This window comes from Papio anubis, chromosome 11 (genome assembly GCF_008728515.1).
Source record: "Papio anubis isolate 15944 chromosome 11, Panubis1.0, whole genome shotgun sequence".
NCBI lineage: Eukaryota > Metazoa > Chordata > Mammalia > Primates > Cercopithecidae > Papio > Papio anubis.
This window is the reverse complement of record NC_044986.1, coordinates 125,258,639-125,286,595: the sequence shown is the minus strand read 5'-3', so window position 1 is coordinate 125,286,595 and position 27,957 is coordinate 125,258,639. Positions and strand designations below refer to the sequence as shown.

Below are 27,957 nucleotides of genomic sequence, written 5' to 3'. Positions count from 1 at the left end.
ACATGCTTATAAAAATTATTTTCGTCACTCAGGTGAATTATCAGCAAGTATGATGTCATGCTGCTGAGATTAAGCACGAGGACAGGGAGATGCAAGGCGGGAAGGCTCGGCTCCCGCCCTTGCTCCTTAGATGCAGAATGTGCAACTGAACCGCAGCTGTTAGTGTTACGCAATCCAGGGATACTAGGAAGTAGAAGTGGCCCGAACTGTTTTATAACAATAGTAGGAGGCTGGGCGCGGTGGCTCAAGCCTGTAATCCCAGCACTTTGGGAGGCCGAGACGGGTGGATCACGAGGTCAGGAGATCGAGACCATCCTGGCAAACACATTGAAACCCCGTCTCTACTAAAAAAATACAAAAAAACTAGCCGGGCGAGGTGGCGGCGCCTGTAGTCCCAGCTACTCGGGAGGCTGAGGCAGGAGAATGGCGTAAACCCGGGAGGCGGAGCTTGCAGTGAGCTGAGATCCGGCCACTGCACTCCAGCCTGGGCGACAGAGCGAGACTCCGCCTCAACAACAACAACAAAAAAAACAAGCAAACAAACAAAAAAAAACAATAGTAGGAAAATACATTTTTCTCCATTTGTAAAGATTTCTGGTTTTGATTATGTATCAGTCCATAATCTGAATGTACATCCACATGGTGAAATTGTTTTGCATAATCTGTTTTAGGCCACGGCAGAGTTGCCTTTACTGGAGGAACTCTCCTGCTAATAACCATGACAACTTCTGTATTAGATATTAAAATAACAGTTCGAAGGCCCTAGAGATCACCCAGAAGCTGACAGAAACTGGAAGGACAAAACCCTTGCAATAAGGGAAGCAAACTGAAAAACTTAGTGTAGCCACATGAATCTGACTATTTGCTGAGGGCGCTTCCCACTCCATGCAGGGTGTGTGAAGATAGAGTTCAAATGAGAAGTGCCAATGTTCTGAACGCAGTGGTTTGCCTGTGTCCGCCGAGTTCATTTGCTGGAAGCTGAGTTGCTCTTGTAACAGGGCTGGGGCCTTTCCAAGGGGGTTAGCCTGAGGCTCTGCCCCTGTGGATGGAACATGCTTTTGTATCGGGAGTGGATTTGTTGTCTAGGGAGGTGGCTCCTGATAAGTTTGTCCCCATTCCTCTCTTTTTGTTTTTGTTTTTTTTTTTTGAGACGGAGTTTTGCAATTGTTGCCCAGGCTGGAGTAGTGCAGTGGTGCAATCCCAGCTCACTGTAACCTCTGCCTCCCAGGTTCAAGTGATTCTTCTGCCTCAGCCTCCTGAGTAGCTGGGATTACATGCCTGGGTAATTTTTGTATTTTTAGTAGAGACGGGGTTTTGCCATGTTGGCCAGACTGGTCTTGAACTCCTGACCTCAGGTGATCTGCCTGCCTCAGCCTCCCAAAGTGCTGGGATTACAGGCATGAGCCACCGCACCTGGCCTCTCTCTGTCTCTTGCCCCCACTTCCACCAGGGCAAGGCCCTCACCAGATGCTGGCACCATGTCTTGGACTTCCCAGCCTCCAGAACCATGAGCCAAAAAAACTGCTATTCCTTATGTATTACCCAGTTTGTGGAATTGTGGCGGGACAGTCCACAGCTCTCATTCTATTCTCAAAGGGGTGAGAGGTTCCAAAGAGGTTCATGTCCACTCATGTAGAAGCCAGAGGAAGACAGATCACACAGCCACAGCATCAGAGTTAGACCAAGAAAGGGGTGTTTAGAGACTTCCAGGCAATCATGAAACATTCCACTTCTATGTAAGCTGTTTGACTGGTATGAAGTACGCACTTGCTGAGAATCAAACACTGAGAATATCAGGTATTCTATGTTGAGATCTGATCTTGACAAGTAAATTACAAAAGGCAGAGAAAAGTAGCTAGAAAAGAAGGAAGACGCAGCCCCGGTAGCTGCCTTCTTTCCCGTCCAAGGCCACGCATGCTGCCCAGCAGGTCTTGGCATTACAGAGAATGCTGGCGGCTCTGTCTGTCATTTGTTTGGAGGGCTCACTGCTGAGCCACATCGAGTTTTCTGGAGACGCGTCAGCTAAGTTAGTGAGACCGTGCTCAGTTCCTCCCCGTGCAGTGGGCGTTACCACTGTGATTCTGTGGGTGGGACAAGGAGGCAACGAGGCTAACGGGAGAAGTCAAGGGGCAAGCGCTGACTCAGTGCCCACGCAGCTGCCGACCATGTGCTGTGGGCTGCCTTTCTTGCAGAGAGAAAGGAGCTCTGGTCTGGTGATGGAGGTGGATGTGCTACGAGAGTCCACCCGCCAGAGCCGCAATGGAAACGGGCCCAGACTGCTGGCGAGTGCAGCAGGGATGACTCACTGGGGCAGGGGGAGTTCGCAGGGTGGCTGGGACCACACAGTCCCTTCCTCACATAGGGCATGGCACACCCCACTCCTATACAACAACCACCATTCGGTTCTCACTTAAAAATCCGAACATGATCCGCCTTTGGTGAACTTTTTTGTTTTTTTTTTTGAGATGGAGTCTCGCTCTGGCGTGCAGTGACATGATCTCGGCTCACTGCAAGCTCCTCCTCCCAGGTTCATGCCATTCTCCTGCCTCAGCCTCCTGAGTAGCTGGGACTACAGGTGCCCGCCACCACGCCCAGCTAATTTTTTGTAGTTTTAGTAGAGACAGGGTTTCACCATGTTAGCTGGGATGGTCTCGATCTCCTGACCTCGTGATCCACCTGCCTAGGCCTCCTAAAGTGCTGGGATTACAGGTGTGAGTCACCGCGCCCGGCCTGGTGAACTTTTAACATACTTTCCCCGTGCTCTACAGCCACATTGGTTCCCGTTAGCTAATTTTTTTTTTTTTTTTGAGATGGAGTCTAGCTCTGTCCCCCAGGCTGGAGTGCAGCGGTGCAATCTCGGCTCACTGCAAGCTCTGCCTCCCAGGTTCACACCATTGTCCTGCCTCAGCCTCCTGAGTAGCTGAGACTACAGGAGCCCGCCACCGCACCCAGCTAATTTTTTGTATTTTTAGTAGAGATGGGTTTCACCGTGTTAGCCAGGATGGTCTTGATCTCTTGACCTTGTGATCCACCCGCCTCAGCCTCCCAAAGTGCTGGGATTATAGGCGTGAGCCACCATGCCCGCCCCCCTCAGCTAAATTTTTAACCACACAGTATTGTCATTTGCATGCTGTAGTTAAGAGCTTCCAGAGGTTACACGCACTAGATCTTAACAGCTGAGCCCTCATGAATAACATGTTATCTTCCACCATCTCGGGGAAGCAGTGATACTGTGGGACGGGAAAAGTGCAGTCTTCCAGGATTTCTGCCGTTTCCATGCTGAGTAACAGAGTATTTCCAGTCCTGTAACTCCGGTCCACGACCTTCAGTTAGGTGGGAATAACCTTAGGAAGTGCCCTTTCCCCATGTGGGCCTTTTACAACCTTCAAAACTCCCAAGGATGGACCCAACTTGACAAACATCAACAGCTCCCCGTGTCCCAAAGATGGACAGTCAGAGAACCTGGGGAGTGAGCCTGCTTCTGCACAGCTCATCAAACATTACACCTTTTGTGCAAGGTTTGGGAGAGCTGGTTTGGAGTGGCAAACATCGATTCAACCTCCAGACAGCACAGGGTAACCAGGAGGGGCAGTGGTCAAGGTCCCATGAGGAACAACTCAGCTGGTGCTTTGTCTACACGGCTCGCTCCCACGGAGACCCAGGGCAGGTGGGAAAGGGTTTTCCCCTTGGGGAGTTTGCCTCCTTCCCCCATTAACTATTATTTTCTCCAGACAATGCTCAGCTTCTAACACTCACCTTCCCAGGGAGCCTTGCTGTGGGAAATGTGTCCGGGTGTGTCTCAGAGGGGCCTGGACGCTCATGGCCTGTGCGGTCTCAGCTTCCTTCATTGTTCCGGGCCTCGGTTTTCTTATCTATAAATTGGGAATGTGAAAGGCTCTCTTGAAGCATTACTCTCGGGACTAGAAATAACTCACATAAAGCAAGGGGCTGGTGTGCACACTTCATCTATAAAGCACGGCTCTGACCCTGGGCTGCTTGTCTCAGAACACAGACACGAGGCCAGGCCACTGGTCCGAGCTCCTTCGGCCATTAGGCCAGACTGTAATCGGTTCTGCTTACAGAAGTTCAACAAGATGTAGTTTACCTCAACCGTGAAACACCTGCTAATACAGAACTCAAAGGTGGTGTAAAGATTAAACAGGTTCATGCTCATCAAAAGCTCCACAACATTCAACAAATGTCGGCTGTCACTGTTGTGCAGACGCTCAACCCTCCCACCCTGTCATTCAAGGGTCTGGGGACAGGCATGAGGTGACAGCGTGATTGGGAAACTAGTGGTAGGGGTGGAAGCCAGGGCAGGCTCAGGAGGCTCAAGACCTGGCACTGTTCTGTGGCTGGGATGGGGTCTGGCCTCTGCAGGCCCTGCCTGGCTCCTTCTGTGTCCACTGGTCACCGTCACAACGGATCAAACCAGCACACAGGAATGCCTGTGCTTCAGAGGAAGTCACTTACGTAAAGTATTTGATGTTTAAAAGGGAAATACATGCAAGTTACTTTTATGATTTTATAGGTTCTCAGCAGTCAGAAAAAGTAGCCAATCTGTTAATCAGAAATAGTTCACAATACAGTTCTTAGATGATGTGCTTGTTTGAATTAATTCTAAGACATCCACCCGTGGTGTCCCGAGCACGCGTGCTCTGACGCAGCAATAGCTTCCTGTTGTTTTATTTACTGATGTCCCCACGTGTGTAGCGCAGGGTCTGCCAAACAGTTGGAGCTCAGTGTCTGTTGAATTCAGTTTCAATGCACTAAACGCCCTGAATTTACTCCTGGAATTTCTTCTTCTTCTTCTCCCAGTCACCGGGGCACAAGCCCTGCCTAGATTTTCATACACAAAATGTTAGGTTTGAAGAAATGGAAGAAATGCTGTTTTCTTATGTGCCGTCAAGGAGCGACTTTCAAGGGAGCTCCACTGAGTGGCAAATTGTCTGAGTGCGCACAGATCTCTTGGGGTGGACGTGACAGAACCCAGGCAGTGTGAAATGGGAAACACAACAGGAAGGCCAGCAATGCGGCCCGGCCTAGTAGAAGGCAGGCCCGTCGTGTGCCGTGCGGCCCGGCCTGGTAGAAGGCAGGCCCGTCCTGTGCCGTGCGGCCCGGCCTAGTAGAAGGTAGGCCTGTCGTGTAATGTTTGGAAGTCACTTTCTTGTCTGAAAATGAGACACTTGAGGAACAGATCTTTGATGTGTGAGTGCAGGCTACTGCCCACGCACTTAGCAGAGAGGAATCAGTCACATGGGTTTGAATCAGTGAGTCGATGGTAAGGTATTTAAATAATGCTGAATTTACTTTATTCATTCATTTATTTATTTTTAGAGACAGGGTCTGGCTGTGTTGCTCAGGCTAGAATGCAGTGGTGTGATCACAGCTCACTGTAGCCTCTATTTCCTAGGCTCAAGTGATCCTCCCACCTCAGCCTCCTGAGTAGCTGGGACTACAGGAACTTATCACCATGCACAACTAATTATTTTATTTTTTGTAGAGATGGGATCTCACTGTTGCCCTCTTGAACTCCTGGGCTCAAGAGATCCTCCCAGCTGGGCGCTGTGGTGTGCGCTTGTAGTCCCAGCTATTTGGGAGGCTGAGGCACGAGAATCACTTGAACCTGGGAGGTCGAGGCTGCAGTGAACCAAGATCATGCCACTGCACTCCAGCCTGGGTCTGGGCTACAAAGCAAGATTCTGTCTCAAAAAAAAAAAAAAAAAAAGTGAGAGATCCTCCCGCTTCAGCCTCCCGAGGTGTTGGGATTATAGGCATGAGCCAACATGCTGGCCTAGAGTTCTTTTTCTTGTCATTATTCCCTAAACAATACAGTACAACAACTATTTACATATCGTTTACATTGTATTAGGTATTATGAATCACCTAGAGATGACAAAGTACACAGGAGGATTGCATAGGTTACATGCAAATACTATGCCATTTTATACCAGGGACTTGAGCATCCACCGATTTGGGTGTCCACAGGGATTCCTGGAACCAATGCCCCATCCATACCAATGGATGACTACATACAAAGACTCTGGTGAAAGGCAAGGGTGGGCTGAGGTCACTGGGTGTGGGGGTGGGTGAGGCAGCTCTACCCACACTGCCTTTAAAAGTGAGCCCCCTGCCTAGGGTGTGCTGGATGAACTACCCTATCCCATAGGCTATTTCTATAGAGTTACAAACAGAATAATGGGGCTGAAGAATGAGACCACACATTCAGTAGCTGCCTCTAGGCTGGAAACAGTATTTCCACTATTCACTTTTCTTCATCAGTCTGGCCCCAGGTTTGACCATTTAGTCTTTTCATTATCAACTTTTGTTTTATACAGCATGAATTTCTGCTCATTCCTTCATTTTATTTGTTCTTTTACTTTATTTTGCTGTTCTTCTTAAATTTAAGATGGATGTTTACCTTGTTAACTTTCAGGTAGAATTTTGTACTGTCAATTTTTGCATTCTGTATTTCAAGGTTATGTTATTGGTTCACATTACTCTAAAGTTATCTTTAGGAATTAAACATTTATTATAATTATTAACACATTTGGGTTTATAGCTACCATATTATTTGTGATTTTCCTTTTTTTTTCTGTTTCTTTTCACTTTTTTATTGCCTTCATTTCAATTAGCTTTTGTTAACCATTTTAGGTTTTTTTCTACTAATTTGGAAGTTTTACATTCTGCTTGTGTAGTTATAATCATTAACCTAGGAATTATAACAGGAATACTTAATTTACTAAGTCTGAAGTTCATCAGTACTTTACCCTAGTTCTGAAAGTAGGACCTAGAACTCAACTCTATCCCTTTCTTGATTTATAGGCTTTATTAATTATGTGTTAAAATGCAATAAGATATTACTATTGGCCGGGCGCGATGGCTCACGCCTGTAATCCCAGCATTTTGGGAGGCCGAGGCGGGCAGATCATGAGGTCAGGAGGTTGAGACCATCCTGGCTAACATGGTGAAACCCCATCTCTACTAAAACATAAAAAGTTAGCTGGGTGTGGTGGCGGGCCCCTGTAGTCCCAACTACTCGGGAGGCTGAGGCAGGAGAATGGCATGAACCTGGGAGGTGGAGCTTGCAGTGAGCTGAGATCATGCCACTGCACTCCAGCCTGGGCGACAGAGCGAGACTCCTTCTCAAAAAAAAAAAAAAGATATTACTATGGTTTTATGTGCACTTTATTTGTTCCTCATTCTGGCACTTTATTTGTTCCTCATTCTGATCACTTTGCTTCTACTGCAAGTATATTATTATTATTATTATTTTTTTTTTTTTTTTGAGATGGAGTCTCGCTCTGTTGCCCAGGCTGGAGTGCAGTGGCGCAATCTCGGCTAACTGCAAGCTCCACCTCCTGGGTTCCCGCCATTCTCCTGCCTCAGCCTCCCTAGTAGCTGGGACTACAGGCGCCCACCACCACAGCCGGCTAATTTTTTATATTTTTTTTTAGTAGAGACGGGATTTCACCATGTTGGCCAGGATGGTCTCAATCTCCTGACCTCATGATCCACCCACCTTGGCCTCCCAAAGTACTAGGATTATAGGCGTGAGCCACCGCGCCCAGTCTTAAGTATATTATTTAAACTTTCTTTTAGAAAGGGTTGGCTTATGGTAAGATTTCTCAGTGTTCCTTTGTCTGTAAATGTTTTCTACCTAGGCCTTAAAGGATATTTTCTCTGGGCATCGAATTCTAGTTTGGCAGCATTGTGTGTTTTTTTTCCTCCCTCATCATATTGAAGATATTCCACTGTCTCTTGTCTCTCAGTGTTACTGTTGAGCAGTCAGCTGTCACACTCACTGTTGCTCTTTCGATGGCAATCTTTTTCTTTCAGTTGCTTTTAACAAATTGTTCCTGTCTTTGGTATTCTGCAATCTGACTATGATTTCTTATTTATCTTTCTGGTTCTTCATCTTACCTGGAAAAATGTTAGCCATTATATCTTCAACCATTGCCTCCTTCCCTTGCTCCTTCTCCTGCCCTTCTGGAGTACTTATAGGACAAACATTTGCTCTCAATCCTACTGGTCTTCTCAATCTATTTCAATCTGCTTAACTTCAGTGTTGTGTGTTTTCCATTTGCCCCTCCAGATTGTGTCTTCCTCTGCCCTGCTCTGTGCCCCTGGAAGTTGACTTCTACAGACGGGATGTCCAGACCCTCTTGCATTCTGGCTGTTGGGTTAGTCAAAGGGAGGCCCCAGCAGAAATAAGGAGAGACTGCTTTGGTTATTAAATTCTCTCACTCCCTTTCTGCAGGGCTGAGGCTTGGTGTCACTGTGTTCCTCTATGGCTGTGACTCCCACCTGGGGCCCTTCTACATGGCTTAGCATTTGCTAGGTTCTATCATTTCTTTGCCCCTCAGTCCTATGAATTGTGATGGCTTCCCACAGTTGCCAGTTAACTGGGTCCCTCATCATCCTTTGTTGGTTCTTTCAACCCAGCTCACACTTCCGTTAATAGTGTCTTCGGCCAGGTGCAGTGGCTGATGCCTGTAATCCCAGCACTTTGGGAGGATGAGGTGGGTGGATCACGAGGTCAGGAGATTTGAGACCATCCTGGTTAACACGGTGAAAACCCGTCTCCACTGAAAATACAAAAAATTAGCCGGGCATGGTGGTGGGCACCTGTAGTCCCAGCTACTTGGGAGGCTGGGGCAGGAGAATGGCGTGAACCCAGGAGGTGGAGCTTGCAGTGAGCCGAGATTGCACCACTGCACTCCAGCCTGGGTGACAAAGTGAGGCTCCATCTCAAACAAAACAAAACAAAACAAAAATGGAGTCTTCTAAAAAATTGATTCATGGCTGGGCGTGGTGCTCATGCCTGTAATCCCAGCACTTTGGGAGGCCAAAGCAGGCAGAACACGAGGTCAGGAGTTCAAGACCAGCCTGGCCAACACAGTGGAACCCTGTCTCTACTAAACATAAAATTAAAAAAATTAGCCAGGCATGGTGGCGGGCATCTGTAATCCCAGCTACTCAGGAGGCTGAGGCAGGAGAATGGCATGAACCTGGGAGGCAGAGGTTGTAGTGAGCCAAGAATGCGCCACTGCAACCCAGCCCAGGTGACAGTGTGAGACTCCATCTCAAAAAAAAAAATTAATTTAAAAATTATATTCATTTAAATTCTTCGAGTGTGCCATCTATTTCCTGTCTGAAACAGGAACTAATACAAATTTATATTTCACACTACTTTTTTGTGATCTGGATACTTTCTTTTCATCTATCTTTCAGTTCTCTACTTTTCTTCAGCTATCTCTATTCTGCTGTTAAAACCGTCTATTAAGTTTTCATTTTCAGTAATTAGTTTTTTTTTTTTTTAATCAGGAAATTTCAGTTAGATTTTTTCCAAGTCTTCTTGGTTGAGTTTTATAGCCTGAGTTTCTTTCTTTTCCTTTCTGCATAGATTTAAAGTTTGTGTATTACTTCTTTAAACATAAGAAACAATATTATTTTGTATCTTGTGTCCTATAATTCCAATATCTGAAGTCTTTGTGATTTAATTTATCTTATTTGTTGTTTCTGCTGGTTCTTATTCTTAATGCCTTGTTTTCTTTTGGATTTAATGATTTTTTTTTATTATGAGTCATTCATTTTCCATGGAAAATTATTTGTAGGTATTCTTTGGGGTCTGGCATGAAAATAAGTTTATTCAGGAAAAATTGTGTTGCTTTGCCAAGTTCACTCTAAGACCAGCATGAGGCCTAGGGTTTGGCTAGAACTTCTCAGGGGCCTCCTTTACCCATTTTCTTAGTGCTCAGTGTGTACCCTTTGGGACCCAGCTTTATAGAGTGAATACTCTATTCACCTTCGGTAGCCCTAGGTTTTATTTCCAGTGCCTCATCCCCACAAGGCTATAAACACCAAAACTGGAGTTCAGTCAGTTCAGCAAATGCTCTGAGAGTGAAAACCAATGCAGAGCTCCATCTGAGTACCTGCTTTCACTGACACTTTTTTTTTCAAAGTATATTAGGCCATTCTTGCATCGCTATAAAGAAATACCTAAGACTAGGTAATTTATAAAGAAAAGAGGTTGCATTGGCTCATGGTTCTTCAGGCTGTGTAAGAAGCATGGTGCTGACATCTGCTCAGCTTCTAGGGAGGCCTCAGGAAGCTTACAGTCATGGTGGATGGCGAAAGGGGAGTAGGCACGTCACATGGTGAAAGCTTCAGCAAGAGGTAGGGGAGGTGCCATGCACTTTTAAATGGCCAGATCTCATGAGAATTCACTTGCCATTGCAAAGACAGCACCAAGCCATGAGGGATCTGCCCCCATGACCCAAACACCTCCCACCAGGCCCCACTTTCAGCACTGGGGATTATAGTTCAACACGAGATTTGGTCAGGGACAAATATCCAAACTCTATCATTGTACCCCTAGCCCCTCCCAAATTTCATGTCCCTCTCACGTTAAAAAATATAATCATGCCTTCCCAAGAGTCCCCTAAAATCTTAACTTGTTCCAGCGTTAACTCACAAGTCCAAAGTCTCATCTGAGACAGTAAAGTACATTCTACCAATAAGCCTGTTTTAAAAAAAAAAAAAAAAAAGTTATTTACTTCTAAGACACAGTGGAGATACAGGCAGCATTGGGTAAACATTCCCATTCCAAAAGGGGTAAGTCAGCCAAAAGAAACGCACTACAGGCCCCAGGCAAACAAAACCTAGCAGGGTAGTCATTAAATCTTAAGGCTCCAAAATAACCTCCTTTGACTCCATGTCTCACATCCAGGGCACACTGCTGCAAGGGTGGTCTCCCAAGGCCTTGGGCAGCTCTGCCTCTGTGGCTTTGCAGGGTTCAGCCCCCTGGGCTGCTCTCACCAGCTAGAGTTGAGTGCCTGTGGCTTTTCCAGGTGTAGGGTGCAAGATGCTGGTGGATCTACCATTCCAGTTTCTGGAGGATGATGGCCCCCTTCTCACAGCTCCACTAGGCAGTGCCCCATTGGGGACTCTGTGTGGGGGCTCCAACCTCACATTTCCCCTTGGCACTGCCATGGCAGAGGTTCTCTGTGAGGGCTCTGCCCCTGCAGCAGGCTTCTCTGTGCACTCAGACTTTCTCATAAATCCTCTGAAATCTAAGTGGAGGCCACCAAGAGTTCTTCATCCTTGCATTCTGTGCACCTGCATGCTTAACACTATGCAGGAGCTGCCAAGGGTTATGTTCTCCAAAGCCCAAGCTGTACCTGGGCCCCTTTGAATCATGGCTGGAACTAAGCAGCTGAAATGTGGGAAGCAGTGTCCCAAGGCTGTGCAGGGCAATGGATACCCTGGGCCTGACCCGTGAAACCATTCTGTCCTCCTAGGCCTCTGGGCCTATGATGGGAGAGGCTCCTGGGAAGGTCTCTGAAATGCCTTCCAGCCTTTTTCCCCATTCTCTTGGCTCGCTTTTACCTATGCAAATATCCCTAGCAAGTGATCATTCTGCAGCCTGCTTAAATTCCTTTAAAAAGCTTTTTCTTTCTGCGCCACATGACCAGGCTGCAGATTTTCCAAACTTTTATACTCTGCTTCCTGTTTAAATGTAAGTTCCAACGTTAGGTCATTTATTTGCTCCTCCATCTGAGGTAAGCTGTTGGAATTAGCCAGGCTATCTCTTGAATGCTTTGTTGCTTAGTAATTTCTTCCGCCAGATGCCCCCAATCATCACTTTTTAGTTCAAACTTCCACAGATCCCTAGGGCACGACCAGAACGCAGCCAAGCTCTTTGCTAAGGCATAACAAGGGTGACTTTTGACCCAGTTCCCAATAATTTCCTCATTTCTATCTGAGACCTCAGCAGCCTGGACTTCACTGTCCGTATCACTATCAGTATTTTGGTCACAACTGTTGAACCAGTCTCTAAGATGTTCTAAGCTTTCCCTCATCATCCTATCTTCTTCTGAGCCCTCCAAAGTCTTCCAACGTCTGCCTAGTACCTAGTCCCAAAGTTAATTTTACATTTTCAGGTATCTTTATAGCAATGCTCCACTCGTTGGTACCAATTTTCTGTGATCCAAACACCTCGCATGAGGTCCCACCTCCAGCACTGGGGATTATAATTCAATATGAGATTTGATGAGATTCAATATGACAAAAATATCCAAACTATATCACTAAGTAATATTTAGATAACTTTAAAGGGTATTTAAAACATAGTTTAGGTACTTGGTAATGTTTTTTTGTTTTGTTTTGTTTTTTGAGATGGAGTCTCACTCTGTTGCCCAGGCTGGAGTGCAGTAGCATGATCTTCACTCACCACAACCTCTGCCACCCAGGTTCAAGCAATTCTCCTGCTCAGCTTCCAGAGTAGCTGGCATTACAAATGCCTGCCACCACACCCAACTAATTTTTGCAGTTTTAGTAGAGACAGGGCTTCACCATCTTGGCCAGGCTGGTCTTGAGCTCCTGACCTCATGATCCACCTGCCTCAGCCTCCCAAAGTGCTGGGATTACAGGCACGAGCCACCGTGCCCAGCCATGTACTGTTTTCAATATGAGACTGTCCTTTATCCCTAGCCGACCATGTAAAATGGCACTTGTTTTAAAATTTATTATGTATGGAACAGATAATGTCTGAAACTGCCTGAATCTAGCAGTAGGCAGCAGGGTAAGCCTGCTTTTAGCATATATGTGCTGGTCAAAGCTATTCTTGATCTGCCACTTTTTCAACCTATAGCTTTTCTTTTTTTCTTTTTTCTTTTTTTTTGAGATGGAATCTCACTATGTTGCCCAAGCTGGAGTGCAGTGGCACAATCTTGGCTCACTACAACCTCCTGCCTCAAGCAACTTTCCTGCTTCAGCCTCTTGAGTAGCTGGAACGACAGATGTGTGCAACCATGCCCAGCTAGTTTTTGTATTTTTGGTAGAGATGGAGTTTTGCCATGTTGGCCAGGCTGGTCTCAAATTCCTGACCTCCAGTGATCTGCCCACCTCGGCCTCTCAAAGTGCTTGGATTAGAGGCATGAGACACTGTGCCCAGCCTCAACCTATATAACTTTTTATATTTAAAAAAATAACTTGGACTAGACCACATTTTCTCATGGCAGAGTCAGTCAGTCAACTAAAAAGGGAAAAAAGAGCAAATTGTGATGAGGTGACAAAATGGAAAACACGATCTAGATAAAGCCACATATCGCAGGTGATAACACATTGCCTCAAAATATGAAATCATGAAGTTTTTACATATCTACTTCTAAAATTTACTATTTAAAGTTATTAAAATTCTGTATGATTCAATTTTCTCCATCAATCCCATGGTCTTCCTAGTACTTTCCCATTTTGAATGTGTTTTAACTTCTGTTTACTGAGTATTGGCATGGTGGCCTGCCACAGAAATTTTGAAAATGAGAATAACTTAAAATAAAAAAGTGGTCTGAATTAATCCCATTGGAAAGTGAGCTATGCAGATGATGATCAGCTGAAACAGACTATAAGGAGAAAGGAAACAGGATAGGAGTTACTTGCTGGGCAGGATCATTCACGAGAGTTCTTTCATGTTTTCTTAAGAGTTTGGAATTCCGACTTTGTCAGTCCCCAGGTATACTGATGCTTTTATGGAGGTTTTAAATGAATGAACATTTATGAAGACCTGCATTAGTCAATATTAGCCTGGGACAGAGGAACAGAAGAGGGTTTATTACCTGTCTCTTCATATAATGGTCATAGGTTCGGATTTTCTAAACAGAAGTATTTTGGCATTATATGTTGTACCATATTTGGATTATCAATTGAACATGGATTTATTTTTCATTTATTTATTTATTTTTGAGACAGAGTCTCACCCTGTCACCCAGGCTGGAATTCAGTGGTGTGATCTTGGCCCACTGCAACTTCTGCCTCCCAGGTTCAAGTGATTCTCCTGAGCCAGACTCCCAAGTAGCTGGGATTACAGGCCCGCACCACCATGCCCAGCTAATTTTTTGTATTTTTAGTAGAGACAGGGTTTCACTATGTTGGTCAGGCTGGTCTCGAACTCTTGACCTCATGATCCACCTGCCTCGGCCTCCCAAAGTGCTGGGATTCCAGGCGTGAGCCACTGTGCCCAGCTCAATCAAACACAGATTTAAAGAGCATCTGCTTTAGATGCCAATGCCGTAGGCATCAGTACTGTTTACAAATAACTCTGTTATTCTCAACTCACTGTCCAGAAATAGGCACATGGGAGCTGAGACTGAAACATTTGATTGTCAAACTCATTCCCCTTTCCTCGGCATAGCTATTGTCAACCTTTATTCTAGGAGTCTGATCTCTCAATGACCATCCTGAACAGGGGCCCCTGCTGACCTGTGGTGGGTATCTTAACCAGCTTGGGCTGCCATAACAAAATACCACTGACTGAGTGGCTTAAATAACATGCAATTTTCTTTTCACAGTTTTGGAGACTGGAAGGTCAAGATCAGGGCATCAGCATAGTTGGGTTCTGGTTGCAGCCTCTGCCTGGCTTGCTGAAAGCTGCCTTCCCTCTGTGCTCACATCGTCTCTCCTTGGTGCATGCACAGGGTCGGGGAAGCCTGGGAGCAGCCCTCTGGTATCTTTTCTCAGAAGTGCTCATAAGTGTGCCAACTCCACCAGGAGAGCTCCAGCCTCGTGACCTTTTCTGAACCGAATTATCTCCCCAAGGTTCCATCTCCAAATACCATAACAATGGGGGTCAGGGCTTTCACATAGGAATTTGGGGAGACTCAATTTGGTCCACAGCAGTGGGCATGAAGCATCAGAGAGAAACAACCAACGCTGAGATTTGGAGACTATTTGTTATCATAGGATAATTCAGACTGTCCAGACAGATACATTCTGATAGCGAATATTACTTTTATACCTCTATGCTTTTGTGAGGAAATAATATGTTTTTAATTAAAAATAATAGCGGGAAAGGCACTTAGCTTACTATTAGTCTAGAAGTTGGTGGCAGGGCTGGAATTGAAAATTTAAGCCTCCTCCCTCTGGAAAACGGAAATTGCTAAAACATTATGGTTTCCTTGTGCAGACCTTCAAAATCAATTATTAAACTTGTGACAATAACGTCACATCATCAAAGTGAATTTTTTTCGCTGTTTTTAACCTGAGGGTCAGACATCACAACCACTTGCTTAACCAGCTTCCATAAACACCAAGGATTCAGATGTCTGTTGCAATATGAAACTTATCTTTGCTTATCTCGAGTATCTTTTTGGGTACAGCACAGAATGCTAATCTTAAGAAATTCTGCCTGCAGATATTTAGAATCGTTTGGAAATTGATCATACGGGCATAAGTACATGCATTCCAAATACGTGTATGTTTATAATTATCACAAATCTTCTCTAGGAAAAGAGATCGGAAGATTTCCATTAAACCTAAAATTGTTCCTTTATGGAACAGCAGAATGCAAAGAATGTTTTTAATAGTGTGTCAATTGAATGACTCTTACTCAACCCGTGGAAACAGCCCTTATCAGCAGCTCTGACGTGAGCAAAGGCAGAAGTTCATTAGCACGGGTGCCTGTCATGATCCACACACAGGAACGGAATTCTCACAGAAGAAACAACCTATCTGCGTATGCAAACAGTGCTTTAGTGAAACACAGGTGCTGGGGGATTACTGACAGCATATGACCCCAAGTGCAATCCATCATGTACCTCCATTTAAATACCAAACAATTCATGACCAGCCTGGACAACACTGCGAAACCTCGCCTCTACTAAAAAATACAAAAAGTAGCCAGGTGTGGTGGCGTGCACCTGTAGTCCCAGCTACTCGGGAGGCTGAGGAACTTAAATCTGAGAATTGCTTAAACTTGGGAGGTGGAGGTTGCAGTGAGCCAAGATCACACCATTGCACTCCAGCCTGGGCGACAGAGTGAGATCCTATCTCATAAATAAATAAACATACAAACAAATACCAAACAAGGTAATAACCCTAAAGAGGTCAAGAACAAAGCCACTCTTGGCTGGCAGTGCAAAAGGACAGTGGCTTTGGAATTCTGTGATCCCTGGACTCACCTCCAGTTGTGTCTCTCCAGTTGTGTGACGGTGAGCAAGCATTCAACCACATCAAAGCCAGCACTCTTATCTGTGAAACAGAGACAATCACACCCACCTCACTATGCTGTCCCAAGAAGGAAAGCAAGTGACCTGGCATGTGGTGGAGGCTCCCTGCTTTGCAGTTGTTAAGGTTCAACGAGAATTTAATGAACAGAACAAAAGTTTAGCAAACGTTATTGTAACTAAGTAGTTAATAAGAACATAGATAATACATAATAATGCATAACAAATAATAGAGAATCTCTTTGCTCACTTATTAATGCCTGTAGAATAGGGTTAGTGAAAAGCAAAAATAACTCACATAAAGTATTTTTAACATGCCTGGTGGATAGTAACTGAGCAAAGAGTGAAGAAACAGAGGCTTGGTGAAGCTGATAAATTTTCCCAGGATCACAGGAGGTGGAGCTGTATCTCAGAAACGAAGCTCACACTCTTAACTCATGGTGTAATTCTGCAGAGAATGTCAGGCTGCACCTTTGGCCCAGAGGGTGGCTCTCATGCCACTGCTGCCTTCCACAAAGGAGGGTGTTTCCTTAGACTTCCCTGTTGACGGTTTTCCTCTTTATGGCACAGTGTGGAGTTCTGACCCATTTCAGGGTTGTGCACAGGGTTCTGACGGTACTGTAATTCAGTAGGACTACTTGAGTATCGCAGAAGCCAGATTCCAACTGCTACAGCCCCAACTACATCAGGAACTTCCTCAAGCCAATATTCAATCAACAGAGTTCCATGGCCACTGCGAATGCTCTCGGCAGTGCTGCCTGAGGGGAGGGATGGCAGAAGAGTAAGACACAGTTCCTGTCCACGAAGAGCTGGCTACTTCCTTTGCAAACAAGATGTACACGAGGAAGCATCCAGGTACAAAGCAGCATGTGACTCGTTCTGAATGAGTTCCTGTGGGGATCCAGGGAAGTGGCTGACGGGCCCGATGGAGCACTCTTAGGACCCTCTAAGACCGGATGGCTACTGATGGCTAATCCCCATGCAAAGGCTCCTTTCAGGCAGGAAGTTCAATTCTGCAAAATGTACCTTTCATTCATCAGAATTACAGCAACAAGAAGGTAAAACAGAAAATACCAAGTCCACAAAACAAAGAGATTTGAAAAACAAAGCTTTTCACTGAGAAGTGCCTGGCAGTCAGAAGGTTTGCAGAGTACCCTTGAGAGCATCCTTTACTACGGCTGAGAAGTACCTTTCTCTGTCACAAGGTACACACACTTGGAGGCATCCTGGTAGCTGGAACCTCCATTAACACAGTCAAGAATTGGCAATGTGCCTCATACTGCAGGCAGCATTTCTGACTCTCCTCAGAAACCCTTTAGCATTTGGTTTCTCCAGAGAAGCCCAGAAGTCTATCAATAGAGAAGCTTGCTCCTGGTGGTGTAGAACACACACTTGCCCCCAAGAAGCTATACTCAGCCAGAAAATCACAAGAATAGGCAAAGATGTTGATTCTTTTTTTTTTTCTTTTTTTTTTTTTTGAGACGGAGTCTCGCTCTGTCACCCAGGCTGGAGTGCAGTGGCCGGATCTCAGCTCACTGCAAGCTCCACCTCCCGGGTTCACGCCATTCTCCTGCCTCAGCCTCCCGAGTAGCTGGGACTACAGGCGCCTGCCACCTCGCCCGGCTAAGTTTTTGTATTTTTAGTAGAGACGGGGTTTCACTGTGTTAGCCAGGATGGTCTCGATCTCCTGACCTCGTGATCCGCCCGCCTCGGCCTCCCAAAGTGCTGGGATTACAGGCTTGAGCCACCGCGCCCGGCCAAAGATGTTGATTCTTATCAACACGCACATGGTGTAGGATGCTTGGTACCTTACCATGGTCATAGCTCTGGGCCCATGATGAGCCATTATGGTTGTGCATTCACAGACATGCCTTTGTAGCTGAACAAGTTATAAGCAGGTGGTTCACACCTATCATCTCAGCACTTTGGGAGGCCAAGGCCGGTGGATCACTTGAGGTCAGGTTTTGAGACCAGCCTGGCTAATATGGTGAAATCCTGTCTCTACTAAAAATACAAAGTGTTAGCTGGGAATGGTGGCAGGTGCCTGCAATCCCAGCTACTCGGGAGGCTGAGGCAGACGAATTGCTTGAACCCCGGAGGCGGAGGTTGCAGTGAGCTGAGATCGTGGCACTGCACTCCAGCCTGGGTGACAGAGTGAGACTCTGTTTCAAAAAAAAAAAAAAAAAAAAAGAATTAAAGAAGGGATGTTTGCCCATCTGAAGCAAAGTACTGACTGGACTTATCTAAATACCGGATTAAAAGAAAAAGAAAGAGGAACTGGCTATATCAGAGTGAGAGAAAGTGGGAGAGGCTGAGGAAACATATAAGAACCTAAAAGAAAGGGCAATAAGTATAAGCATAGCTTTGCTAATCTCGGAAATGGTGGCCAGAACTGTCCTGCGGCTTAGCAAATGATCATAGCCAGCGAATCCTAATTACCCTAGAAACTTCCTTTAGAAGTGCCAGAGATGTAGGAGGTATGCTTATCCGCCTTGTGACACAAAAATGGAAGCATAGTTAATAGATGAGAAAAGCATGACTCAGAATGATTTTCAATATTGGAATGTTGGGAATTTATGAGAGGTATTTTCGTGTAAGAATAATAGGACTTATTTAAAAGGATTGGAGAGTGGGGGGCATCCCAGATGCGTGAGAAGCAGTATAGCTAATCGTTAGAAGTAGGTTTGCTGGAGCCAGGCTGCCTGGGTTCAAAGTCCACCTCTGCTGCCCCTTAGCTGCACAACCCCGGGCTGCTTTCGAGCCTTGCTGTGCCTTGGGTTTCCCCACGCACTTCATGAGGCAGTTGCAGGAATTAAACGAGTTAATATGTAGTCAACAGCTCTGAACACTGCTTGACTGAGTCAGCCCTACCTAACGTTTAATTTACGGGATGTGGCCCTGGGTTCCTTAAGGGAGCGGCCACACTATTCACAAACATTAAAGCAGTAAAGGCTCCATCCTCATCACCTTTCTCCTCTGTTGGACCCCACAGGGCTGTCTCTCGCAACTGCTTCCTCCGCTCTCCTAGGCACTCTGCGGAACCAGCGGCACCTCTTTCGCCTGAGATCAGGATTTCCCTTCTCCGCCCGTTTTGGGATTTAACAAGCACGAGAAAGGAGGGCTGCAGGGGAGCCGCGAGGGCCTCCTCACCACCGCCCGGGATCAGGGTGGGGGGCGTCACCCGCTCTACACCCAGAGCCCGGGCACGCCCCGCACGCGCGGCTCCCTCCTCCTCGGCGGGGCTCGCCGCGACCCGGGACGCCCAGACTTCCGGATACCCTCGACCCTCCGGACTCCTAAGCCCCGCATCCCCCAAATCCCAAGACCCCCCTCGAACCCTGGTCCAGGGCGGCTGGCTGGGGGCCTGAACCCGCTCCAGAAACCCGCAGGGCAGTCTGTCGGAAGCCTTTGCTTTACCCAGCATGAATTTAGTCTCCGCGCGCCCCCTAAAACCCAGGCGTCCTCTCCCCCGCGCCCTCGCTCCCGGGGCCCTCACACACTCTCCGCGGCGGACCTCCAGGCCCGGCGGGTGCGCTGTGCGACGCCGAAAGCGCCATAGAGCACGCAAGACACGTTTGGCTCCCGGAAGTGACGTACAGCAATCGCCCGACGGCGGAAGTCCCTCCTGCTCCCGACGGCGGAAGTTCCGGGAGTGCCCAGTACCCGCGTGCATACGGCAGCCGGCATGGCGCACTACAACTTCAAGAAAATTACGGTGGTGCCGTCCGCCAAGGTAGGTGGCTCCGGGAGGGCCACTGCAACTTTCGCCTTCTCATTAGCGGGGTCTCAGGGGAGGGTCCGGGCCTGTAGCCGTGGGAGAGCGGTCGCCTTCCGCTCGCCCACCACCCGCTCCCGGGCCCGACCTGCCGGACGCGTACTCGAGATCATTTCCCCTCCCCCAGCAGAATCCGGGGTCCACCAGAGATCGGATCCCCCAGAGACCCGGGCCCACCTGAGACCGGGTCCACCCAGAGACTGAGGCCCCCCAGAGATCGGGGTCCATCCAGAGTAGGGTTCCCTGGAGGGGCTCCGGGTGACGAGGTGGGCGAGTGGAGGGGACCCCAGCATGTGAAGGAGGAAGCACTCCGTGGTCCGTGATGAGCCTTCAGATTCTGGGTTTGGCGTAGCCCCCTCCCCTCTCAGGAATCCTCGGTTCGTTGCTATCGTGATTTAACATTTCTTAATTTTTAAGTCATTCTCTTTCACTGTTAGATTTGGGAACCCCTGTTCTTTTTTAGACCATAGTAGGCCCAGACTAAATTTTTACAGCGTTGGTTAGTGTGGCAAGAATGAGTCAACAAGTGTTAAGTGTTAGGATTTTTTTTTTTTTTTTCCCCGAGACAGAGTTTTCCGCTTTTGTTTCCCAGGCTGGAGCGCGATCAAGGCTCACTGCAACCTCCACCTCCCGGGTTCAAGCGATTCTCCTGCCTCAGCCTCCCGAGTAACAGGGATTACAGGCGTGCGCCACCACGCACGTCATTTTTGTGTTATTAGTAGAGACGGGGTTTCACCACGTTGGCCAAGCTGGCCTCGAACTCCTGATCCCAGGTCTCCCAGGGAGATCCTCCCAAAGTGCTGGGATTACTGGCGTGAGCCACCACACCCGGCCCTGGTATTACGACTTTTAAGAAGTCATGTTTTTATGTAGTGAACATTTGATTTGGGTCGCAATTACAGAGACATTGACGGGCAACTCGAGCCTCTCAGGGACTGCTGCACGAGAGGGAGTTACTGAAGTCCCTGCAGAGTGACTGTTTTCCTCTCATCAGTGTCTCCTTTTCTTCACGTCCGTCTTAACAACGGAATGAGCTTGCCTTGGAAAGCTTTGTGGGAGTCTCGTATTTTACCTTCATAGCAATAATTGTTTCCCCACTTCTCTCCATTTCTCATTTCTTCCTGACAATTGTTCTGACACATCTCTTGATAGATTGTAGTATTTTCTTTCTTTCTTTCTTTTTGAGATGCAGTCTCGCTCTGTTGCCCAGGTTGGAGTGCAGTGGTGGATCTCATCTCATTGCAGCCTCCGCCTCCCAGATTCAAGTGATTCTCCTGCCTCAGCCTCCTGAGTAGCTGGGATTACAGGTGCAGGCCACCAGGCCTGGCTAATTTTTGTATTTTCAGTAGGATGGAGTTTCGCCATGTTGGCCAGGCTGATCTTGAACTCCTGATCTCAAGTGATCCACTTGCCTCAGCCTCCCAAAGTGTTGGGATTACAGGCATGAGCTACCGCGCCCGGCCAGATTGTAGTATTTTCGAGTGCAGGAATCATGTCTTATTTGTATTTTTGGTCAGCCATCTCTCAAGTTTGTTGAAGGAATTTGCTCTTTGGATTACATGAACTTTGTTCATGTTATTGACTTATGTGGAGAACTTTAGGATATGTTAGTACACCATCCATCTTCTGTGGAATGAGATTTGTATTTTTAGAGAACAGATGAGTTTACTTACCTAAAAAATGGGTGATGGTAATTGTTTGGTGATTGGAAGTTAAAAAAAAAAATCACATCAGGAAAGTGTGTGGTATTCAGTTCATTCTAGAAGCTGTTAAGTGAGTGCCTGTCCTATGCATTGGGTACTGTGTTACAAAAATGCATTAGATAAAATACCTGCCTCATTGGAAGTCGTTGTCAAGAGGGGTAAGTCGAGGCCGGCGCGGTGGCTCATGCCTGTAATCCCAGCACTTTGGGAGGCTGAGGCGGGCAGAGCACAAGGTCAGGAGATCGAGACCATCTTGGCTAACACGGTGAAACCCCGTCTCTACTAAAAATACAAAAAAATTAGCTGAGCGTGGTGGCAGGCACCTGTAGTCCCAGCTGCTGGGGAGGCTGAGGCAGGAAAATGGCGTGAATACAGGAGGCGGAGCTTGCAGTGAGTGGAGATTGTGCTGCCACTGCACTTCGGCCTGGGCGACAGAGCAAGACTCTGTCTCAAACAAAACAAAACAAAACAAAATAAAAAAGGGTAAGTGGCATCATGAATGACCATACTAGAAATGAAACATTGTTATCACGGAGGACCCACATGGATTGGGAGAGAAGAGTGCGGTTAGCTGTGGTAAGTTGGAGAGTCAGGGGCAATCTTATGAAGTAGGTAACCTTTGAACTGGTCCCCCTTCAGGATGTGTGAACGCCATTAGATACAGAAAAATGTAGGGAAGATCTTCTGTAGGCCCAGAGGGAAGACCGTGTGTGCCCCTCATAGTACTTGGAAGACTGTTGTGACCACCTGTTTACTTGTCTCACTTGTAGACCCAGAGGGGAGACGGTGCGTGCCCCTCATAGTATAATACTTGGCAGACTGTGTTGTGCCTACGTGTTTACTTCTGTCACTGGACCTTGAATTCCGTGAAGGAAGGGACAGTATCTTGTTCATTATCTTCAGCACCCAAGTATCCCTAACAACCTTTGTTTGAAATAATATTGAGTTAATCAAATTGTTGAATTAATCAAAGTGTTCAAGAAAAAAGATCCAAGTAATTTTGTGTGACTAGATACACTGGATTGAGGAATCCTGGGGATTGGATCCTTATTAAAGAGAAGTGCTGACTCTTTGCACTGGGCAACTCATGCAAAAATCCTTCATCTCCTCAAGTAGTTCCCTTCCATGCTCTTAGGAAATTATGAAGTGGATTTTAGTTTTACCTGTTATTTTATGTACTTTCAAAGTCAAAGATGCGCATAAAGAAATGGGAGGATTGTTCCTTTTTCTTCTTTTTTTTTTTTTTTGGGGAGGCGGAGTCTCGCTGTGCTCCCAGGCTGGAGTGCAGTGGCGTGATCTCGGCTCACTGCAAGCATCCGCCTCGGGTTCATGCCATTCTCCCACCTCAGCCTCCCAAGTAGCTGAGACTACAGGCCGCCTGCGCCCGGCTAGTTTTTTGTATTTTTTAGTAGAGATGGGGTTTCACCATGTTAGCCAGGATAGTCTCGATCTCCTGACCTCGTGATCCACTCGCCTCGGCCTCCCAAAGTGCTGGGATTACAGGCTTGAGCCACCGCGCCCGGCCTCAACTATTTTTTCTAATTTATGATTTGAGTTCTCTGATTACTTAAGTTTCAAAAGTTCTTAGGTGTTTGGAAATTAAGATAGCATCAAGAAAGTGTGGCGTAAAATTTATCTTAGCAGTCGTGTGTTTGAAGATGAACAAGGTTGTACATAAAATGTTTAGTTAGAGTAAATTTTTGTAATTTAAAATATGTAGTACTGTAATTAGTGTTTTAAGAAGGTTTCAAATAAGTGGATCAAAAGTAGACACTTTTGATGTAATTATGTTTTATTTTCTTTAATTGCAGGACTTTATTGACCTGACATTGTCGAAGACTCAACGAAAGACTCCAACTGTTATTCATAAACATTACCAAATTCATCGCATTAGACATTTTTACATGAGAAAAGTCAAATTTACTCAACAGAATTACCATGATAGACTTTCACAAATTCTAACAGATTTCCCTAAATTGGATGTAAGTGACTTGGGGGACTTCTGTGGTTATGTAAATATGAGCCTTCAGAGAATCAGTGTTTAACCAGTTTGGTGTACTCATTTGACAGAAAAGGAAACAAAGTAAATTACTTAGATTACTCAATAAGTTAGTGGCAAATAACTAATTTGTTGAATTAATAAAAGTGGGAACAGAATATGGGTTTTTTGATTCCCTAGTATTCTTTCCTCCAACTAAACCCCATCTAAGGAGGCCCGAAGCTCTCTTCTCAGGCTTTCTGTGTAACCCCTGGGCTTGCAGGTGCCAACCCAAGTGGTAATGATAGCTGTGGGTTATGAATGCAGAAGCTGACAGCTCACTGGTTGTCTGGGCTTCATGTCCTGCACCCTCTTTCCAAGTGTTTTATTCCTCTGGGCTCAGCTTGGGTGAGTGGTGTAAACTCCACCACTGTTTGTGATCTTGTTGCTTCATCAGCTGATGACAGTTCAGCACTGACTGTTTTCTTCTTTGGCAAGAAGAGATCACGTGGGAGCTGTGACTTTTGAATGAAGCCAGAAACCTTGAGCTCCTTTCACTGCTGCACATTGCAGTTTGCCTGTTTTGCCTGTTTCTTTCTTTCTTTTTTTTTTTTTTTTTTTGAGGCTGAGTCTCACTCTATCGCCCAGGCTAGAGTACAGTGGCGTGATCTCAGCCCGCTGCAGCCTCTGCCTCCTGAATTCAAGCAATTCTTGTGCCTCAGTCTCCTGCGTAGCTGGGATTACAGGCACATACCACCACGCCTTGCTAATTTTTGTATTTTTAGTAGAGACGGGGTTTCACCATGTTGGCCAGGGTGGTCTTGAACTCCTGACCTCAAGTGATCTACCTGCTTCAGCCTCCCAAAGTGCTGGGATTATAGGTGTGAGCCACCACGCCCGGCCTGCCTGTTTCTTTAGCTGTAGAAAAGTAAGAGCAGTGTCTGCTTGGCAGGCACTGCTGACAAAGCCTCATGACACCACGCATGGGGTAATGTGGTTGCAAGGTTATTTGAGGTTGTGAAGGGTGCGAGGATCAGCAGTATAGTCTCAAAGCCTAAATCCGCCATTGCCCCAGAATAGTCGCTGAAGGCAGATGTAAGCAGAGAGAAACATTTGGCTTCTGTGACAGTACTTCATATTTAAACAAGTAATAATGGCTTTTTTTTTTAAGCCGGGGTCTTGCTCTGTTGCCCAGGCTGGAGTGCAGTGGCACGACCTTGGCTCACTGCAACCTCCACCTCCCGGGTTCAAGCGATTCTCCTGCCTCAGCCTCCCATGTAGCTGGGATTACAGGTGCCTGCCACTATGCCTGGCTAATTTTTGTATTTTTAGTTGAGACAGGGTTTCACCATGTTGGCCAGGCTGGTCTCAAACTCCCGACCTCAGGTGATCCGCCTGCCTTGGCCTCCCAAAGGCGTGAGCCACCACACCCAGCCAATAATGGCTTATTTTTAAAATACAGAAGTACTTAAAATAAAATGCAAAAATTCTTGCTAGAGGACAGACACTTAGGTTGTATCTGTCTAGGATTTGACACAGTTGCTCAGTAGATGTTTGTTGAATGAGTGAATGGTTTCTTGGGAAAGGTCAGGTACTAGAGAGTACCTGGGGGTGAAGAAAGTGATTAAGAATATGTTTCGATTTTTTTTTTTTTTTTTTTTTTTTGAGACGGAGTCTTGCTCTGTTGCCCAGGCTGGAGTACAATGGCATGATCTCAGCTCACTGCAACCTCCACCTCCCAGGTTTGAGCAATTCTACCGCCTCAGCCTCCCTAGTAGCTGGGATTACAGGCATGTGCCACTACGCCCAGCTAATTTTTGTGGGTTTTTTTTAGTAGAGACGGGGTTTCTCCATGTTGGCCAGGCTGGTCTCGAATTCCTGACCTCAGGTGATCCGCCTGCCTCGGCCTCCCAAAGTTTTGGGATTACAGGCATGAGCCACACTGCGCCTGGCCAAGAATGAGATTATTCTTAACTGATTTGATATTAGGAAACACTTGATTTTAGCAAACAACATATTTTGATCTACTTAGTATCAGATTTTTGTGGTTCTTTTTAAGAAGTTTTATCTTTTTCATCCTCAGTGTTATAGCCATCAGAGGTAGGAGAGTTCAAATGTATTAACATTCTATTACTTCTTTCAAAGCCAGGACTGGTTATCTGAGAACAGCTTCAGAGTGGAGGGTTAGTGGAGGGTTAGACACTAAGTCGTCATTCACTGAGTGCTTATTGTCTGTCAGGTACTGCTCTGAGCACTAGGAATCCAGAAGTGGTAAAGGTTCATGATCTCATTCTGGTGGAGAAAAGACAGTAAACAGCGTGTCAGATGAATGCAGTGAAGCCATGGAAGGGAGTAGGGAGTATCTGTGCGGGGAGAGAGAGTCAGGCCTGTAGTCAGAGAAGCAGCAGGTGCAGGAGACCCAGGAGGTGGGGCGAGGTGGGGAGGTGAACACTGGGACATGGAATTGGAGGTGGTAGTCAAGGGTTGAGTTTATATGCACTGGCGAGATCTTGGAAGAGAATGTAGGAAGAAGGGTGCTGTGGGGGGCATGAATGTTTCGGGTAGAGCTGTGAGCACGAGCCAGCACAGGACTTAGAGGGGGCAGACTCTTTACCTGGAAGCTGTGAGGAGAATGCTGCAGGCAGGATGCGTGGCCAGCCCCCAGTGCTTCAAGAGGTCTGTGAGATTTTAAAAACTGAGAATTGGTCGTTGGGAGGTCCTTGGTGAGCTTATAGGCTGTTTAGAAGGAGTGGTGGACACAGAATTCTGGTGAGAGTGGGTTCAAGAGAGGGAGGAGAGAAGAGGAGAGACACAGGACCTCCTGGGAGCAAAGAGAAGGAATAGGAAGGATTTGGGGGCCACGGGAGTTTTTAATTTTTTTTCCTAAAGATTGGGAAATAACGGCAAATTTTTAGGCTGATGGGAATAGTCCGGTGGAGGAAAGAATTTCTGGCGCTGAGTTCCTGAGCAGCAGGAAGGGCACATGCAGGGCCAGGGGCTGGCCATTGCTGGGTCCTACAGCTCCACCACTGCGCTGGGAGCGAGGTGGGTGCGAGCCGTGACCATTGGCGCCCGCATCCCTTCTGATGCTTGTTTTCTCAGAGGACTAAATAGACAGGGCCCCTGGCCAGGAGAGGGAACTGAGGAGGAGACACTGTGGGCTTGAAGGGAGAGGGAAAGAAATTGTTCTTCAAGTGGTACTTCTAGGGATGAGAAACTGCCGGCCCAAAGTGACCATGGTGTGCTTTTTTTGTTTGTTACAGGATATTCATCCGTTCTATGCTGATTTGATGAATATTCTCTACGACAAGGATCATTACAAGTTGGCTCTGGGGCAAATAAATATTGCCAAAAATTTAGTGGACAAGTAAGGTACTTTTTTACTGTAGTGTCTTTTAAGTTATCAAAAGTGGGAAAAAAAAACTAGTGCTTTTTATTTTTTACAGTGTTGCTAAAGATTACGTGCGACTGATGAAGTACGGCGACTCTCTCTACCGCTGCAAACAGCTGAAGCGCGCGGCCCTGGGACGGATGTGCACGGTGATCAAGAGGCAGAAGCAGAGTTTGGAGTATTTGGAGCAAGGTGCTTGTCACACATCTGCAGGAACCGCATTAGTGTCCTGCTGAGAGGATGCGTCCTTGTTGAGGACTTGAGATGTCTGTTTTTGTTGTATTTTGGAGATGACCGGGTCAGTTATTTTTCCTAGCTTTACCTATGAGAAACAGTAATAGGCTGGTTTTTACTGAAAAAGTGGTAGCACGTATAATACTTACAAATCAACAGCACTGGTAAGAAAATTTATGTATTTCATATTTAATAGGTAAGGCATAGACAAAAAATCATGAGAAAGTACTGAAAAGTATAAAAAATAAGATGGCTTATAGTTTATTATTGACTTTTTTATTTTTAAAAATACTTTTATTTAATAGGACTTTCTGAATTAACGTAGTAGGATTCTATTGAAACAATTACTTGCCTATTTATTTGTATGTATTCTTACATGACAAATTATTTTGACTCATTTGGTTTTCTTATCCCTCCTGCATCTTGCAAATAATTTTAAACAAAATTTATGATACGTGGACGCTTTGCAGGTGCTTTCCTACAGATCTGTGTGGTCTTCGTGATGGCCCAAGGGATGCCACCCTGGAGCCATGTGTGTTACAGATGAGGTGGCAGAATGGCAGTAACCCATGTGTAGCCAGAACGGCATGGCATGCAGGCTTCAAAGTACACTGTTTCCCTAATGTCATCTTGCTCATGAGAATCATCTGGACACTTCCAGAGATGCTGTTGGCCCCACTTTTCACCTAATGAGTTAAAACATGGGCTTAGAAGGGCTGAGGAATATGATTCTTACTAGAGCCAAACTTTGGAAATAACTATTGAATATACTATATATATACAGTTACTCTCTGCAACTATTTTCTCCATCACTTTTGCGTTACAAAAGTTGGAGTAAGATTAATATCACCACAGGCCTGGACTGTAACTAA

General features: G+C 46.2%; 2 protein-coding genes across 9 annotated transcripts in view; one reads left to right on the top strand and one right to left on the bottom strand.

Moving 5' to 3' along the window:
- The window catches only part of LOC116269515, a 32,422-nt gene extending 12,706 nt beyond the window's left edge, over nt 1-19,716 (bottom strand). For 2 of the 6 annotated variants that reach the window (XM_031652566.1, XM_031652567.1), the window contains exons 1-2: nt 18,972-19,716; nt 3,757-3,872 (exon numbers count right to left, since the gene is read on the bottom strand). In XM_031652566.1, the coding sequence (XP_031508426.1) occupies nt 3,835-3,872; nt 18,972-19,677 (744 nt within the window). In that variant the 5' untranslated portion in view covers nt 19,678-19,716 and the 3' untranslated portion in view covers nt 3,757-3,834. Of the gene's footprint in view, nt 1-2,995; nt 3,873-15,762; nt 17,449-17,769 lie in introns of those variants that run through there. The other 4 variants (XR_004177132.1, XM_031652565.1, XM_031652568.1 and 1 more) reach the window with 4 other exon arrangements.
- Nucleotides 19,619-27,957, top strand: part of GTPBP4 (GTP binding protein 4) — a 28,679-nt gene continuing 20,340 nt past the window's right edge. For 2 of the 3 annotated variants that reach the window (XM_003903318.4, XM_009213874.4), the window contains exons 1-4: nt 19,619-19,737; nt 23,294-23,464; nt 26,724-26,827; nt 26,907-27,043. In XM_003903318.4, coding sequence (XP_003903367.1) covers nt 19,690-19,737; nt 23,294-23,464; nt 26,724-26,827; nt 26,907-27,043 — 460 coding nt within the window. In that variant the 5' untranslated portion in view covers nt 19,619-19,689. Of the gene's footprint in view, nt 19,738-19,786; nt 20,157-23,293; nt 23,465-26,723; nt 26,828-26,906; nt 27,044-27,957 lie in introns of those variants that run through there. The other variant, XM_003903319.4, reaches the window with a different exon arrangement.